Genomic DNA, 17,909 nt, shown 5'->3' on the forward strand with positions numbered 1-17,909 from the left:
ATCACGTTGCAAGAGAACATAAATAGGCTGAAGTTCATTCAAGGGGGGGATGCTGTCCACATCAAAAACGAAACTCATTCCAAGCCTCCTGTTCTCTTTCTTTTTCCTGAGGGGGGCCCCCGGGAGTTCATCACCCACACACAAAAGTCCAATGGACGCAGTTCCACAATACATCTTAAAGACAATTGAGTTCAATTGGTCGTCGAAGTTGCTAGATAACAATGAAAGAAAAAATACCCTTGTCACTCAAGTTGTGTGATTTCAGATGCTTGATTTCGAGACCTCAAAATCTAATTATGAGGTCTCGAAATCAAATTTGTGAAAAATTACCAATTTCTCGAAAACTATGCACTTCAGAGAGAGAGCTGTGTCTCACAATGCTGCATACCATCAACAGCTCTCCATTGCTCGTTACCAAGTAAGGTTGTATGCTAATAATAATTTTTAGTAATTACTAATAGTGTCCAGTGCCTTTAATGATGTCTTCATCTGGTGTCCGTGGAAACAGAGAGGTGCTTTCAAGAACTTTAAAGCCATTATACACTTTCGGAACAGAACATTATTAATAAACACATGTCATGACACGGCGGAACGTGCGGAAACAAGGGTGGGTTTTCCCGTCATTTTCTCCCGACTCCGATGACCGATTGAGCCTAAATTTTCACAGGTTTTTTATTTTATATATTATAAGTTGTGATACACGAAGTGTGGACCTTGGACAATACTGTTTACCGAAAGTGTATAATGGCTTTAAGAAATTTGGCGACAGAATGAACTGATGAACATATTTTGGATTGCTTTGGGAGAACCGTAACGATCAGATTAAGTTGCAATTAATTTTGGTTGGCTCGAGGAATGGTATTGTCAAGTACTTTTTGGATCTCTGAATGCTCGACTGAATTTTGTCCCTGGTAAAACTGAAGTGGCATGGACTTCTCCTTGCATTTTGAAAATGACGGGTTTTTTTTCTGTATACAACATTCACGATTCATCGAACTAGTTTGTCCGTCACCCGTAATCATAAAATTTATTAATTTCCCTTAATATGCAATGCGGTAAGGCGATCATCACACCAACCCTCTCATATTAAAAAGTAAAAACACATGTACAGTTGTCAAAATTGCTCTATGTATTTGCAAGATATAGCCAGAGGAAGGACATGATGGGGCTTGGGCTGATATTCGGTTGAGTATTATTTCAACCAAGTGGAAAATCTCTGAGTTGCGGCGCCTCGTATTGTTTGTGCAAATACAAACAGCATGGTTTGGATTATCTTTAAGTTTGGACCCACAAGGCTTAATAAACGTCCGTTCCCAAGAGACAACACTCCGTGTCGATATTATTCGAAATCCTCAACAAGATAACGAAGTTGGGTCCCTCTTTCATTACACGCTCTAGTAAAGACAGTCAGTTAGAGCTATTGGGAAGAGTGTAGACGTATTACAAGGCGGTTTGTATCAACCCCACCAGCGTTCACAGCTGCAAGGACAGAGAGTCATGGAAATGGTTGCTTGAGATGATACAAACACATGGACCTAATTCTAACAGCCTTAGAAATGGGATGTTTTCTGTGAATATCTGCTATGACTGTAGTTTGGGTGAGGATGTTCTATCGCTGGAGGCGCACTTCAAGCCCTACCAACGTACCATCCAAACGACACTGATAGCTGTTATAGGGCTACTTTTGCGCTCAAGATAATGGCGCATTAATAGAGCCCTGCAAATGCTGATTAGAAAAAGAGATTTTTTTGTATTTCGCCTTTTTATGTCTGAGGTCAAGAGTAGGGTTTATTACAAGGGGATCAGCAGTTGCGCACTTATATATTTTTATTTTTTTATTTTTTTTTATGGAAGTCGCCAGACACACAAGGCCTGAAGGCCACTTCAAGGTGTGGGCTACAGTTATTTTTTGTTCCAGAGGCCGTTGCCACTTACTCCTTTTACAGTCCATACGGATATAGGCTTGGGCACCATCAATCTTATGGCAAAGTGATACACTGTGGATAGGAAAAGCAACTGTTACTCTGTAGTATCGAATTTCAGTAATTTAAAAAGTAAACTTAGACTTGTGCAGCGAAATAAACATATGGGGATTTGGAGATGTGTTTGGCGATTCAAATAGCAGACTTAATCTCGTCATCTGGACTAGAATAATTAGCCGTACAGCTGTGGCGATGTTGAATCTAGTGAATAATTATTTATTGTAATACGCGAGTAATACTCAAATAAAGTATAAATGTCTGAGTTGTGAAATGGTGAACACAGAGGGCTTGAAGTTCAGACAGATTACAAATCATGTTTTCCCAACATTTTTGATGTTTTGAAGGATGGGTTATATTTGTAATTTTTTTGTTCAGCATGGTGTAAACACAGAGGGCTTAAAGTTCAGACAGATTTACAAATCTTGTTTTCCCAAAATGTTTGATGTATTGGAGAATGGGTTATATTTTGTAATTTCTTGTTCAGCATGATGTAAAGGGCTTAGAGTTCAGACAGATTTACAAATCTTGTTTTTCGAACATTTTTGACGTATTGAAGGATGGGTTATATTTGTAATTTTCTTGTTCAGCATGGTGTAAACACAGAGGGCTTACAATTCAGACGGATTTAAAAATCTTGTTTTCCAAATTACTTTTGATGTATGGATCGAGGAGGGGTTATTATTTTGTAATTTCTTGTTCAGTTTTCATTTATTTCACCCAGAGTAGATACTTGTGTTTTTTTAACTGAATCACTTAATGTTTTACTCGCATGGACGCACCTAATTGTCTTGTCACAAGTGTTGGCGTTGGCGACACGAAGGATTTGGTTCATGGCTATTAAAAACAAAATAGCAGATTCTACCTCGACGTTTTAATCGAAACTATTGATCGGTTAACGCGAATTTCCTTGTTCTAGTACAGTCCCAATGGTAGGGAGAGCAGAAAGCTTTAACCATACTCGCTTATCGTCGTGTTGAAATCCTTGGAACTTTTTATGTGTGAAAAATTGTACGTATTTCATGAAATTAAAAATTCCCGAGTGATAGAATAACGATGAACATTTTGACGTTGATACGGTCTGATTAAAGTAAAGTGTTGTTTTTGTCATTCGAGAAGATCACGTGTAAGTTTAAAATTAAACATTTCTGAATGATGACATGACGATGCCCATTTCACGATTCGTTTTGAGGACTTGAAACTTTGCATGGTGAAAAAAACATCCGATCGTCTTCTGGATGCCTCCAGAAGACGATCAGAGCATACTGATCGAGTTGAAACCAACGGTTCTTTTCAGAACCACCCCAACTAATTATAGATAGTCATTACATGGTGTTACCACAAACCTTTCTATTTATGATTCGTTTTACAGTCTATTTATTGTAACCATTTCGAGAATTTCATGTAAGTTTGACTTGTCGGGAATTGTTTCCATTGTAAACCGGGGTGTGAATGGTAGAGACATTTGCTTCAATGTCAAAGAGTAAAGGATACTCGTCTGTGTGTTAGATAGTTAAATTTACAATGTCATTATATAATTATCTAACCGTTCGATGCAGTGTAAAATTTTAAGCTGATTCACAAACTCGTGTTTATTTCAATTAAAAAAGCTCTGCACATTGCTTTGAATTTGCCTACGTTTTCCCTTGTTTTTTTAAGTATGTCGTGCCGAACTGATCGATTTGTTTGTTTATGTTTATATAAAATGGTTTTGCTGTCTTTGTTTGCCATTGTTCCACTTGACTTATCACCCCCTGACATTTTGTGTATGTTTAACACCAGCTGTTCCTATACAGCGTATAATGTACATAAGGTCTTTGTGACATTTGATGGTTTTAATTGTCATTCGATTTGGCAAAATGAAGTTACGAATCAAATGAGTTTGGTTCAAGGTCAGTTTTCATACAAACGGATTTGTTTTCCTGCCTTTGCATTTCTTAAAGACAAATATATACTACGTACGTTCAAGTGTATAGGTGAAACGGTCATTAGTCCATGGCTTAAAAAGGGAGTAATTTTAATGTGATTTAAATTCACAGAGTCACAATTTGAAGCTGAATTATTAACAACTGCACAGCGTAACACGCGGACGTGCATTGTAATCTTCGTTGACGAAGATTCCTCGAACAGACTTCTATAATGACGGTATCTAATTATGTTCATCAAGAGACAGCTTCTCATCATGATAAATAACAGTAGTCTTACGAGCTTACGGCAGCTGTACATCGCAACGACAACCTCAAGATTGAATAGGGAGAGGGATGGCCAGTTCTTTATGCTGTGATCTCTTTGACATTCACAATACACAGGGAGGAAGAGAAGATGGTAGAACGGCGGAGCAGCTAACTCAAAGGGCTTGGATGATTTGTGAGCTCTATGGGAACTTCCTCTGAGAACAAAAAACATCGTTTGGCTTTTTCCTCTTTGTGGGAGGGAAAGATCGATTCAAGTGCTTTACGTCCGGTGTTTGGAGACTGTTTCTTTTTATAAATTATTACTAGTCAGTAATTGATACGATTGGCCGTTGCTTGCATGAATTGTATACAGGTCGTGGATGCTAATATCCTGGTGTTGTGATGATGTTATTGATGATGTTATTGATTGAGCAATAAACCAGTCGGGCGTGACCGGTGGCTGGGCAGCACCCCGTGACCTGGCCATCGGCAGTCCGTTGCCCACCAGTCATCCTGTGTAGTAGTCTATAGTCTAGCTCTTCAGTATAACGACAGGCCCAACGGGACTCGGCCTGAGATTTAGGTAAGATTCAATACTACCGACCTTACAACATTGGCGACGAGGTAAATTGTTGCGTAAATAGTTGCGTGCGATTTATTTATCAGTAGTTAAATTATTAAATTATAAGTCCCTGTGAGGAATTCACGGGACTAATTATTTTATTTCCCAAGTGCAACACATTTGGAGTTGTGCAGTTTGGGTTTTTTCTTGTTAATAGCACATTCAATCATTAGTTACATCGACAACAATCTACTTTTTGGTTGAAAGCTGTCGATGGTTAAGCACCACAATTATCTCACTAAATTTAAGTATATAGTCTTCAAGAAAATCAGCTTTCGCCGAAATTTTTGTAGTCTGTGTACGTCATTGAATTTAACTAGTATATAGCCTTTAACATAATCAGCTTTCGCCGAAATTGTTGAAGTATTTATGCGTTCATACAGACCTTAGGAATATCAATGAATTGTATGTTTGTATATACTTGTATACTGCTCAATTTTAGTATGTTATAGCTTTCAACATTTTAAGCTTTTGCCGGAATTTTTGTAGCCTATAGTCATATTATCTCCGTCTTGTATTTTTGCATATACATGTATACTATATTAATATAAAGTTGGTATTCCTGCATGCGTGGTGCGTACTTTTAATTTTGAACAGCGAAACAAAAATTGTCAGCTTTCATTTATTAAAATGTGGCGATACGTGTTTAAAAAAATAAACACCAAAGTTAAACAACTGTCAATCAGGTCAACCTGTAGTGCGTCATTGCGACAGGAGCGTTGGCAGTATAGCTTAATGACGGGCAATTTAGCCATACTTTGAATACCAACTTTTCTTGTTACATAATTGTATAGGCCCTACCTATTTCCCCAAGGATTATTGTACACCAAATATAATCATATTGTTTCTTTATTATGCTTTTTATGTTTGTCTCTCCTTTGTTTATCTATTTCGCCCAAAGTCAAATGAAATGAAGCACGCCCTTTTCTTGAAGCTCTTTCCAAAAATTATTCCATCTCCGAAATTAACAGGATTGTACTGAATCTAAGCAATTCATAGTTTATAATAATTGCCTAATGTTACTATTTTTTACGGTATTATGTACACACTGAGGGCGGGGTTGCTTTTTTTCTCAGAAACAGCACAGTACACAAAAAATCAGACGGCAGTTCTGTCTTTAACGTTGCATTTATTGGAAACAAAAGTTATACTGAAAAGTTATATTGAAAACAAAAAAAAGTTATAAAAACACGTCTTTCTCCCTCACAGAACAACTCGAACTAAACTAATATCTATACAACCTTGACTTTGTGCAACAGTCATGTATATCAACAGAACAGTCGAATCTCGTTTTGGGAAGTTTTGATGTAAAAAGAAAAAAAAAAAAAAAGTATTCAAAACCATGCTAATGCAAACCGAGCACCAAGGAAAGACGGCTTCTAAACATTTTTATTAATATATTATTTTAAGAACCTTGCCAGTTTCTAGTTGCATTTCCCCACTTGTTTTTGTGCGTAGCTAAAACAATAAATTTATAATAATGTAGGTCAAATCAATGGATTCAACACCTTCTGTCGTACGCGTGAAATTCCCCCTTAGTCAGTTTCTCTCACAGAAGGATGCACCTTGGCATGGTATAGAAACACCTTTTTGTCATTGCCTGTTTATGGTTGAGCGGAATTGTTTCAAAAGAGGGCGCCCTGTAAAGTGCGCCAGCAACGCAGCAGTTCATGCGTCACTGCACAACGCCCCTGCACTCAGTGAGGCGGGAAGGACAGGTGTGGGTTTCATGGAGTAAGTGAGACTGGATGTTACACCTGTGGGAGGGAGGGCTGAGTTTAACATTTCGTTCAATTTGGCAAGGATGATGAAAATGATAATGGCAACAATGAACATAGCGAATGTCGTACACAGTTTTCTAATAACATTTATCTTTTGCAAACCTGTCGTTGTTAAAGGGATAGTGTGAATACTATTATAACAGAGTAATTTAGTCAGTTATAATTATTGTCATATTGTTGAAATAAATGCTTAACTACACATCATCTCCAAATTAACAATGATACTGTTTTTAATCTTTTACTCGTAATTTTAACTAGACTGTTTCTCCAGGTAGTCGTCTCGACAGAAACTTGTTAGCCAAACTTCTTAAAAGGCAAGGCAGTACTCAATGTTGTTGTCTTGCAGCGGTTTATGAACCCGCAGTGATCGAGTGTTCTGACTCTTCGTCTTACCTGTACTTGCACTACAGAATCCCAAAACATAAGAATCAATGAATGATGGGGTTTAATATTTCCAGCCTCCCTGCCTCATCCGTCTGACTGTCGACATCTTGATGAGTCTATGTCCCGCAGGAACGGACGACGAGGGTATCGGATGAAACATGACGAATGGGAACGCATGCCCCGAATCTAGGTATCCCGGAGACCTGAAAAAAAAATGATTAAATTTAAAACGATCGTCGTCCAAAAGAACCTTCATTTACAATCCTAAAGTAATGTCGTCAAAGAGACCGTCACTTGTGAATATACAAAATATGCGTACGTATATCATTATTCGGTAGCTTTTTTTATGTTTTTTTTGTTTTAATCTACCCCACCATTGACGTAACTGTTGGAAGGGGGGTGGGCAATTAATTGGATTTTGTAAACTAAATATTTTTAGACGTAGTAAAATGTAGCACATCATAAGTGTTAATGTGATTTTGTCAAAATGTTTTTATAAATAGTTTTCCGTTGACAGGCAGACAATTTTTTTTCAAACTTACGTCAGCTTAAAATTCTTTTTTTTTTTAAGTAAAATTGTATCATAAGATTGCTGAAAAGGGGGCGATTGGAAACTACAGTCTTTAAATTGGCCAGAAGTGCCCCCTTAATAGAAAAACAAGTTCATACAGTAAACTCAACGGAATACTAGTTTCTGCTCAACCCCGAACATTACCTCTACAGCCGCAAAGCGAATTCTTAATGAAATGTATCCTGCTCCCCTTGATGTCCCAAATACAATTATTTTTCTTTTTTAAACTCAGCTTATTATAGATCTGCAACATCTTGTTTCCAGGTAGTAAACGTAGAGGTCGGGGACAACAAAACAAAAAATGCGCGAAGCAGCCAGCAGGCTATGAGAGCACATAATGCCGATTGCAGATTGCGTAGTCACCTCGTGTTCACACTTATGGTGATCCTAACCTAGCTTCGCGTATTTTCATAGCTGTGCCTTTGTAAGAGGACACTATGAAATGCAAAAAATGAGAATTGTATCGTGGATTTGTACAGACTTGGTTACCAAGCCGTGCCTCCAAGCAGTCAGATGTTGTCTTAACCATTCCGTTTATGGAGAGAGAACAAAAATTAACAAATTAAGAGGAGGTTCGGGGATTTTTTTTTTTTTTTAAACATAGAAACAAAATTCCGGAACCTTAAGCCTCATGTAAGTAAAATAAAGAATTGTTTGCAATAGATATAGCAGTATGTGTTAATTACTCATTAACTTAAGCAGTTAATTATCATCCAAAGTCAGGTGTGACTGCGATGGTTGAGTTCATTTGTTCACAACTTTCTAAACTTCTAAATTGACAACAATTGCTCCAAAACGAAAAGGCTTACAACAACGATAATAAGTGAGTAATTGGCATGTTGTCCCATGTTTTCCCCGAAGTTGACGTCAAGTCGTAAGGAACTTGGGCGCCTCTTCCTTAGTCTGAGGATTTTTCACCTGCTCTATGTATTGAAAGAAATGAGGATTATTCCTACGACTTCAACCAACAACAAATTTATGACATTCGCGTAATTAAAGTACTACGCAGCACTGTTAAACCCAAGAAAACTTGAGACTTTAAATTTCAAATAACCTTCTGCAAAACGAAGGAGTCACCGGGGTGGCAATGTAAATGATGGATTCCGGTTCGCCTTTAGTGACATAAATTATGTGCTGAAGGCCATAATATTCACAAACAATTTGAAAACAAGAATGCCCCGGTGTCGATGTTATAGTGCTCTTTATGCACAAGTATAAATACAAATCTTGGACACTATTAGTAATTGTCAAAGACCAGTCTTCTCTCTTGGTGTATTTCAACATGTGCACAAAAAACAACATTGGTCGTCGAAGTTGCGAGGTAACTATGAAAGAAACAAAAAACACCCTTGTCACGCACAGTTGTGTGCTTCAGATGATTGATTTCGAGACCTCAAATTCTAAATATGAGGTCTCGAAATCAAAGTCGTGGAAAATTACTTACTTCTCGAAAACTACTGCACTTCAGCGGGAGCCGTCTCTCACAATGTTTTATACTATCAACCTCTCCCTATTAATCGTTACCAAGTAAGGTTTTATGCCAATAATTATTTTGAATAATCACCAATAGTCTCCACTGCCTTCAAAGCCTAGAGTTCGCTTCGTATATTATTTAGATGTTATAAATAATATCTCCATTTTGAATCAGTGAACTCTAATTTCAAGAACTACTCATTTCAAAACTCAAACATGTTCGCTGACGTCACTTGGTCGGTTTAAGTTTTATAATGGTTTGTCATTAACGGGATTCATTCAGTTTTGTGTATACGTAGAAAACAAATTACTCGGATCAAATGAAATTGTAATGTTTGTTGACAGAAATTATCATTCAATGAATTATGCAGCAATCAAAGGGAAATTACGCCATTCTTTTGAAATAACAAACTTATTTCCCATCGTACAATAATCTCATTTATCAGTTTTTTTAAGACACCTCCGAAATTTACCCAAGATCGACATCGAGCATGACTTATTATATGAAACAGTTTTATTGTTCAAACATTGATTGTGAGATAGTGTCCAATCTTCTATTGACGATCAAAATGAGTCTCTTTCCACACGAATTGCCATCATCAATCATTGCGGGAAAACACAGGCGTCGTGTTGCTAAGTTTCGTCAACGAGTGTGAGATTTTATAATTAATTGCCCTCTTTAAAGCAGAAAGTGCTTGGCGAGTACAGAGTGCTCGCCAAACATGAAAATGTTAACATTATTACAGGCAATGCACGGTTACCGATTATACACCGATTAACTCAAGCATCAAGACATCATTGCATACTAACACCTTGTTATTATCTGCCCTACGTAATACTCCCCGTCGAAATCGCCACGTATGCATGAGCCGTCCGCACACTTTACTGCAAAATGCCCCATCGATAAACCGCCAAGGGAAATACAATTTTTTTCCCCGCACAAACCCCGCGTAATATTTCGTACAAATCACCCTCTAGGCATTGTGGGTAGGGTTGCAGACGATACTCGTTTTGGCGGGATTATGTATTGACATCATGTCCTGCTGCTGCATGGGTGTTGCATGCCACTGCCACGATACACGCATACGGCGATCCTGTGAGTTGTCTGGGAATAATAATAATAATGCACTCCACATAAACCACATGTGTTTGATATCATAAGACAACATGTACAGCGGAGTTACATTTGAGTACGCTGGTAATTGCTGAGGACGGATCCATTCTGACGCAGAGTAGTGAGTGTGGAAACAACAGAGGTATTGTCTGTTGGATTTTTGGAGTGGGACTTTTTAGGAGACACAAAAGAAGGATGTATCCACGTCAACTACGGAGGATGATGAAGCGGGGTCGATCGGGAAGGAACCCTCAGGGACGAGGGGGTTGTCACTCGCTGCCTTCAACTTCCAAGATACCAAGTGAGGATTTGTAGTCTTCTTTCAGTCAGTCTAGTTATTGATTTTACCATTTGTGGTGTACACAATATCTACTTTATGAGAGATAAACGGGTCTTTTTTCGAAGCCTGGTCATAAGCGAGCGCTGATATTCACTGTTACGGTATATCGTATTGCTGCATCGACCAATGCAGCAATGGTATCGTTTATTGCTCGATCATTGTGCTTGTTTCAACATCCTCATTACGTTTAACCATTGCACTGAACGCTGATATTTAACAGCTTCTGTAAAACACCTATGACGCATTGTGTAAATAATTTACTTGCATTTTGCCTTCATGCATATTGTTCATAAAACATCATTGGTACATTATTTAACCGCTGCTGTTGATATTTCTTAAAATATGCATATAATTACCGCTTAAAACAATTATTTTGTAATCGATACAACTTACTGTTTTACACAGTAAACATATCCACCTGTTGATATTAATCAATAACTTAAAATACATAATTTGCATTAGATGATTATCAGAGACCCCTGGAGTATCGTGTCTCTGCTAACGATAACGCTAAGTTAGGAATGCATACATTTACCTCCAGGGCAAGGCTTTAACCTACACCTTGCGATCGCGTCTAAAAGTATTTTGAATATTCCGTTTGCCGTTTATCATTCCCGGAGTCCCTAGGGTCGACGTACAGCCGTCAAGGGCCTATGACTTATCTCCGAAGACACGGAGATTTTATATTTTGCAGCAGTCGAATGGACGCACTGGGGGTTCGCGCCTTTATGTAAAGTGATGTTTTCCCACAGCACTTTGTCCGGCGCTGCTAAGTGTTTTTTTATTCTACACAGTTGTTATGGAAAGGAAACTAGAGAGCTTGTAACACATGTTAGAACCATTTGGGCAAAGGGGTGAGGGAGATTCAACGCTGATGAGAAATTGGAAAACAATTATTTATAATTATACAAAAACGGCTGATTGATTCTTTAATTATTTAAATTATGGTGGCTTGTAATTTGCTGGTATATATAAAATTTGAGATTATGCGGGAAATAGTGACCTCCGTTTTCATTATAGAGCAGTTGTTATTATGAACGTTCTGTATGTCAGCTTTATACTAAAGACATGTATGTTGCTAGCTCTACATTTCTTAAAAGTATCTGTTATTTTGTTGTTCTTGTTATTTGATCTACAATATAACACATTGTTTTTTTTATTCTGAACATTATACTTCAAATTTTGATGCGGATACGTTGCTTGCGAATAAACTATGTCTCTGTTTTATAAAACAGTTAAATTACATGTGTTACCCGAATGTCTTAACATACCAGAACGTTATATGTTGCTTAGTTTAGGAGAGCGATTAAATAGAAATGTAAAAACAAATGTTTGGTTAACTTGATTTCTGCTCTGAGCCTCAGCTGACATTTTACTGTAACAAAACTGTTGTCGAAACCAAAGTATTTTAAGGTCTACAAATCCAAACAGTCTTATCCAAATAAAAATATTCAAAACAAAAATGAAATTCGCTCCAGTTTATATATGTCTTGCAATAATTATGCAAAGTAGGTCAAGATAGCTTCTCCTCAATAATGATAAGCAGGAATTGTTTTTATCTTGACAGTTTTACACTCAGTATGCCAATGATATCTTGTAACTTTACCCTTTTGGATACGGAGTTTGTGTGGTGTGTGTCCGACATAATTCATTGATATGTCACCTTTATTCTGAATGTCAGTTACACGTCGAATCTATTCAGGTTGAATCCAACATGTGTCGCTTCATTTATAAAACAGGACATGTTGTGTGTATTATTGTATGGCGAAAACACCCACTCACGTCTATGTGTACATTTGTATTGAAATACGCAGATCTACAGATGGTTTTCACATGTCATGCATGGGTGTGATCCTTTGTTGTGTTTGATAAAACTAATTCAGTTGTTGATAAACCTACCAGGTTTTTCACGTTAGGGAAAAGTGTAGTGAAAATAACATATAAGGTGAGTTGAAGGTATGGTTAGCACGAACCTCGTCCCAAAATTACCATTTCTATCAGAATTAAGCCGACTTGTAAATGGTTTCATTGTAAATCCACCATGTTTCTTTGAGTTTATATTAGGAGATGCAAAGGTTATGTGGCCGTCTTTGTCTATTGGAGTTGACTGAACTCGTTTCAAGTTTTGCAAGGAGGGTCGTTTGTTGACCATTGTACTTTTCATGTATGAACGGCAACTTAGGACTATGTGTACCATAGCCAAATGTGTGGACTCTAAACAAAATTATTCTTTGTTGACTTAATTAACAGTTTTAACAAACTTGTAGATCATCATCCATTTAGAAGTGGATCATGCGCGGATTTAAGACAATTGACGATTTGTATCGTGGTCATGTCGAGATGTCTGCTCACCAAAAACATTTAAACTATACCAAGGTCGAAACAAATAAATCAAATTGACCTCGCCTATTTATCTGTTTATAGACAATCAGAAGTCATGACTTCTGAAGTAAGAAACTATTTGAAGGTGAACTCAGCATAATCCAAACTCTACATCCGTCGGTACGTCATGTCAATTTCGAGCGTCCATCTCTCTTTAAGATCTCCATTATGATATTGGATCATCTAAGATACCTCATTGAACATCCACCTTATGGAACGTCACACTCGTCGCCTTTTTAAAACCAATCAACACTATTTTCAGACTTGATGGCAAATACTAACGAAGCCATACAAATTCGTCATCTGATCTTCTAGAAAGAACACAAAAATAGTTTGTACCATGACATCATTAAGAATTTTAAGACGTTGGGGGTTAAGATGGTTGTTATCAGTTTGATGAATGGATTAACTATTAATTGGCTATCGCGGTTTAAGATGAGTAACGCTACATGCGATGTATTACACACTGCATGATCAGAACCTGCCGTAATGCGCCTTGTAAAGAGTCTACCACTAAGCATGCGATGTATTACACACTGCATGATCAGAGCCTGTCGTAAGGTGCCTTGTAAAGAGTCTACCACTAAGCAGACCCATGAAATTGCGCCTAAATAGATTGAAGTTCCTTTTGCGACAGTCATTTCTCTACCAGCGAAGATACCGTATTGCTTGACAAGCTTGTCAGCGATTCTCAAATGCTACGGTAACATACCGACACTTGTATTGAATTCTTAATAATATACCAGTTATAATAATTCAAGATGCTTCATTACAGCTTCTCAGACAAAGATTATCAACACATAGTGGGGTCAGACAGTTTTTACATCCTAGCCTTGTTTTGGATTGAGTTGATGAGGGGAAGAAACAAGATGGCATCACCTTAACGGAAATCATGACCACTACATAAAAATAAACACAAACCACAGTGTATCCAAGCCGCCATAAGTGCATCCCGTCACACGTGTTCAGCCAACTCTTTGAACCTCTAGGCATAAAATACAAAGTACGCTGTAATTTATGCAACTTTTCTCACCGTCCCATTAAATACTGATGAGCGGTATAAACATTCAACTCCCATCCCCAGTCCAGTTTCCAGGGGCTTTCAATTATAACATTTGCTGGTGGGGACACTCCTAGTCGTGGGAACGAGATTGGATAACTCAATTGTTGTGACATACTGTTAATTTGTATGAGCATACATTCAAGTTCTATTGTCTTTCAAGTCCTATTTTGTTTTAGGGAACAAATATCAGTTTTGTTTTTATGCCAGTGTGAAGTAAAAACCATGCTCTAAGCTTCGCTATGGGCATAGTCGTGTTTTACACCACCTTCGCATACAATGTATAAGTTTAAAGGGAAGGTACACGTTTGGTAATTACTCAAAACAAATACTAACTTAAACAGCCAGTAACTAGCATTGGAGAGCTGTTGATGGTATTATAAAACATTGTGAGAAACGACTCCCTCTGAAGGTGCATAGATTTTGAGACAGAGATAATTTCTCACTAAAACAATAAAAGACTTCTAGCTAGAAGTCTAATAAAAGAATTTTAGCTAGAAGTCTTTTATTCCTTTATGAAAACACACACATATTCGTCCAACAAGGGTGTTTTTTCTTTCATCATGTTCTCACCACTGCGATGACCAATTGAGCTCAAATTTTCACAGGCTTGTTATGTTGTGCTTATGTCGGGATACACCAAGTGAGAAGACTGGTCTTTGAAAATCAAACGTGTTGTGTCTCTTTAACTGTGCCCCTCTTTAGACAGTTCGGTTTTGCAGTGCGTTCGATTTGAATGGACATGCAAAAACAATCAAATCTTCACAACATTTTCTCCCAGTGCAATCATGCTATTGATTGATTAATACTTTTTAAATACTGTTTACTGGGGGTGTGCTACCTTTTCACTGTTTTTCCTTGCATAGTATTGGCGCCTATTGATTTTGTGTTATTATGGAGCCTATAAACGTGGTTTACTCTATGATGTATTTCTGAACTTAGATGTGTTTAGACTCGCAAACCAAAGTGAATTTCACTATATGTTTAAGTCCAAATTTTCACAGATTTGTTTTGAATGCACATGTTGGGATACATCGAGTAAGAATGTTCGTCTTTGACAATACAAAGGGCGGGTCCGATGCCTTGAACAAAAACACCAAAATTATGTCGTTACCAGGATCCGAACACCCATACTGATGACCTCCCAGAATTGAAACAAGTGAGGTACAACGTACATCTCGCCAGGAAATAATATAATAAACAGTCATCCAGTAACCTGGGAGCATGCACCGACAGGTTGCTTCGGGATAGGTTCTATTTGTTTAATCCATACAGGCGAGCACTGAGTCAATACATCGTGCATCTGTTCAAATCATAGCAATTTCAAATTGAGTTGAGAAAATAAGACCATATCAAATGAAATTTAAGTCCGAGAGTTGCAAGGTTCGCAGTCAAAGAGATTCATATGTTTGAGTATTCTTCTATGCGCAGATTGTCGTTCAACCGTACTGTAGGATTTTAAATGTTGCATTGTGGAAGTATATCTAAGAGAGGTTTGCAGTAACACCAAGTGAATATCTACTCTCAAAATGAAAAAGAGTGAAAAACGCCACTCTTTACGAGTTGTCCCTCATATCGCTTTTTAAAAAGAGGGATGGTTGTTTCACTATTTTTTTCTCTTTTTGTTATTGGGGAGGGGGGGGGGGTTACCTCAGGACAGAGTGAAAAATCACTCAAAAAGATGCAACCTTAAATAAAAGAGTGGAAGACCACTCGAAAAAGATATGCCCTCGTATGGCTCTTCAAAGAGTGCCTTTTCACTCCTTTGCATTTAGAGAGTTATTTTCTTCTCTTTGATTCAAGTTGCTTAAAGTACATGTACAACGATGGTAATTTTTCAAACATCGGGTTTTGGCCGGACAAGCGCGATAAAGAACAATATTATAGCATTTTAAGCAACATTATTTCAATGAAAGTTTACTACCACGACAACCTTTATGTCAAAACCTGTCAATGTTTATATTATTTCCATCTTACCAATGTTGTACACACCCTTTAACGCGTCTTTTCTTGTTTTGCTCATTTTTCTACAGTTGCAAATCCGTCTTCCTCATCGTTCACGGAGGATGATACCGGGAACTCGGCCTCAAAGAACGGGGATATCCCAAGTAAGTTAAGCCACTTTGTTCTATTTATTTTGACAACTCGAAGGATGTGGAGAATCGTCTAGTTTCTCACTTTCATTTAAAGGCACTGGTCCAGGACACCTTTGGTTATTGTCAAATACCAGTATACCCAATTGGTGTATCCCATCACATGCATAAAATAACAAATCTGTGAAAATTTGGACTCGTTGGTCATCAAAGTTTCAAGAGAATAATGAAAGAAAGAACACATTTGTCGCACAATTTGTGTGCTTTCAGGTGCTTAATAAAATAAATTAATAAAGGGCTTCAGGCCTGAAGTGTTTTCATTTTGAGTTAGAAACCACTTTATCAACAACTACGTTGCTTGAGAGGAAGCCATTCCTCCACAATGTTGTTTACTATCAACAGCTCCTCCTTTGCTTCTTTCCAAGTAGGTTTTTATGCTAAAACTTATTTCGAGCAATTACCAATAGTGTTCGGCGTCTTTAAATGGAGGGTATACCTCTGGGAATAACATTTAAAAAAAAAAGTAACGATAATAAACTAATTCCTTATTAATTGAACATATTTTAAATAATTTTCAGCAAAGATCACCTGTTGCCGCTTACGGTCGGGCAGGTCTTCAACGTCCTTTTTCAGCCAATCGTCAATTATGCATCTTTATGTAAATCAGGCATAATACAGATTCCTAAACTGCATTGTAATATGATAAACCTACACAACAGTTGAACACTACTAACAGCACCAGCACATCTACAAAAATGTATCCAGGCTATATTTATCATGTCATTATAATTTACTTAATTTCCCGTGTATATACAAACTCGCCAGAGAAATGGTACGAGACTAAAAAAAGGGCGTTCACTTCTCGTTAGGGTAGCCGTTGACGCACACCATCATTGTCACAACAAATAACCCGAGCCATACCTTCGTTTTCCTCTTGATCAACAATGTCACAAGCCACAGGCCTTGGTTTTGATGAGCACACATTAATATGATGGTATATTAATACAGTGTGTGGCTCTATGGGGGGGGGGGGGGGGGGGGGTCTTCATTCCCCGTGGGGGATCTTGCTATTATTATAACGATAGCTAAGCTTTTTGGTGAGATTTCAATGCATAATTTTCACTGGTTGGTAATTTTGGAAAGATGGTTCGGCTGTAATGACGTGCATTGTGTGTAGAATCACGCACACGGTTAGAAAAGAGGAAGAAGACTAACTGCCGTTATTTAAATGTGATGTTTTTTAGTGTAAAGAGTGTGTTTCTCGTGTTTCATTACGTTGTCGCTTTTTCTAATTATCTCGCAAATAACGGAAGTTATAATAAGGGATTACCTGTTTGTTATGGTTCTCGCATCAGAGAGAATAAAATGGATTTGATGCATAATTGCAGATTTTGGCGAAACATGGAGGAATGAAACACCATGGGTGAACTGTGTATAGTTATCATAATGCGAATAAAGTGTATTTTGTATCAACCTGTTTGTAGCTGTGTGGACATGAATAATGAAGGCAGGTATCTGTATGTCTGACGCTGCTACTGTGGAATGTTCGAAACCATCGCTTTGGTTTCAGCTCCACAGTAGCCTCTATGAATCTCTATAAGGAAAGTGTGCACTTTCAGAGCATCAGCCGGTGCCAGAGCTTGAGATAAAGTCTTGATTTTGAAACGGCCCTTACTATTGATTGTCTTTAATTATTATTTGGCCATATATATCCAACAGTACAATTATCGCAAATAACGGGATAAATAGGAAACGAGAACAAAAGCTCAGTTTTAGATGTGGGAGGAAAATCCAAATGGGGGAACCCACGCAGTCAGGTAGGGACTGGGAACCCAATCCACGTGGGATTTGAACCGGGTTCCATATAGGTGAAAGACGGGGAAAGAAACCACTGAGCCAACCTAGCTGAACCAGAATAATCACCGCGGACACAAAT

The 17,909-nt window shown here is 37.8% G+C and overlaps 1 protein-coding gene across 3 annotated transcripts in view; it reads left to right on the plus strand.

Annotated features, from left to right (window-relative positions):
- The first annotated feature begins 10,112 nt into the window (after positions 1–10,112).
- LOC117291173 (calcium/calmodulin-dependent 3',5'-cyclic nucleotide phosphodiesterase 1A-like) overlaps positions 10,113–17,909 on the plus strand; it is a 47,462-nt gene continuing 39,665 nt past the window's right edge. For 2 of the 3 annotated variants that reach the window (XM_033772747.1, XM_033772749.1), the window contains exons 1-2: positions 10,113–10,399; positions 15,914–15,988. In XM_033772747.1, the coding sequence (XP_033628638.1) occupies positions 10,294–10,399; positions 15,914–15,988 (181 nt within the window). In that variant the 5' untranslated portion in view covers positions 10,113–10,293. The remainder of the gene's footprint in view (positions 10,400–15,913; positions 15,989–17,909) is intronic. The other variant, XM_033772748.1, reaches the window with a different exon arrangement.

Source organism: Asterias rubens, chromosome 6, assembly GCF_902459465.1.
Source record: "Asterias rubens chromosome 6, eAstRub1.3, whole genome shotgun sequence".
NCBI classification, from domain to species: domain Eukaryota; kingdom Metazoa; phylum Echinodermata; class Asteroidea; order Forcipulatida; family Asteriidae; genus Asterias; species Asterias rubens.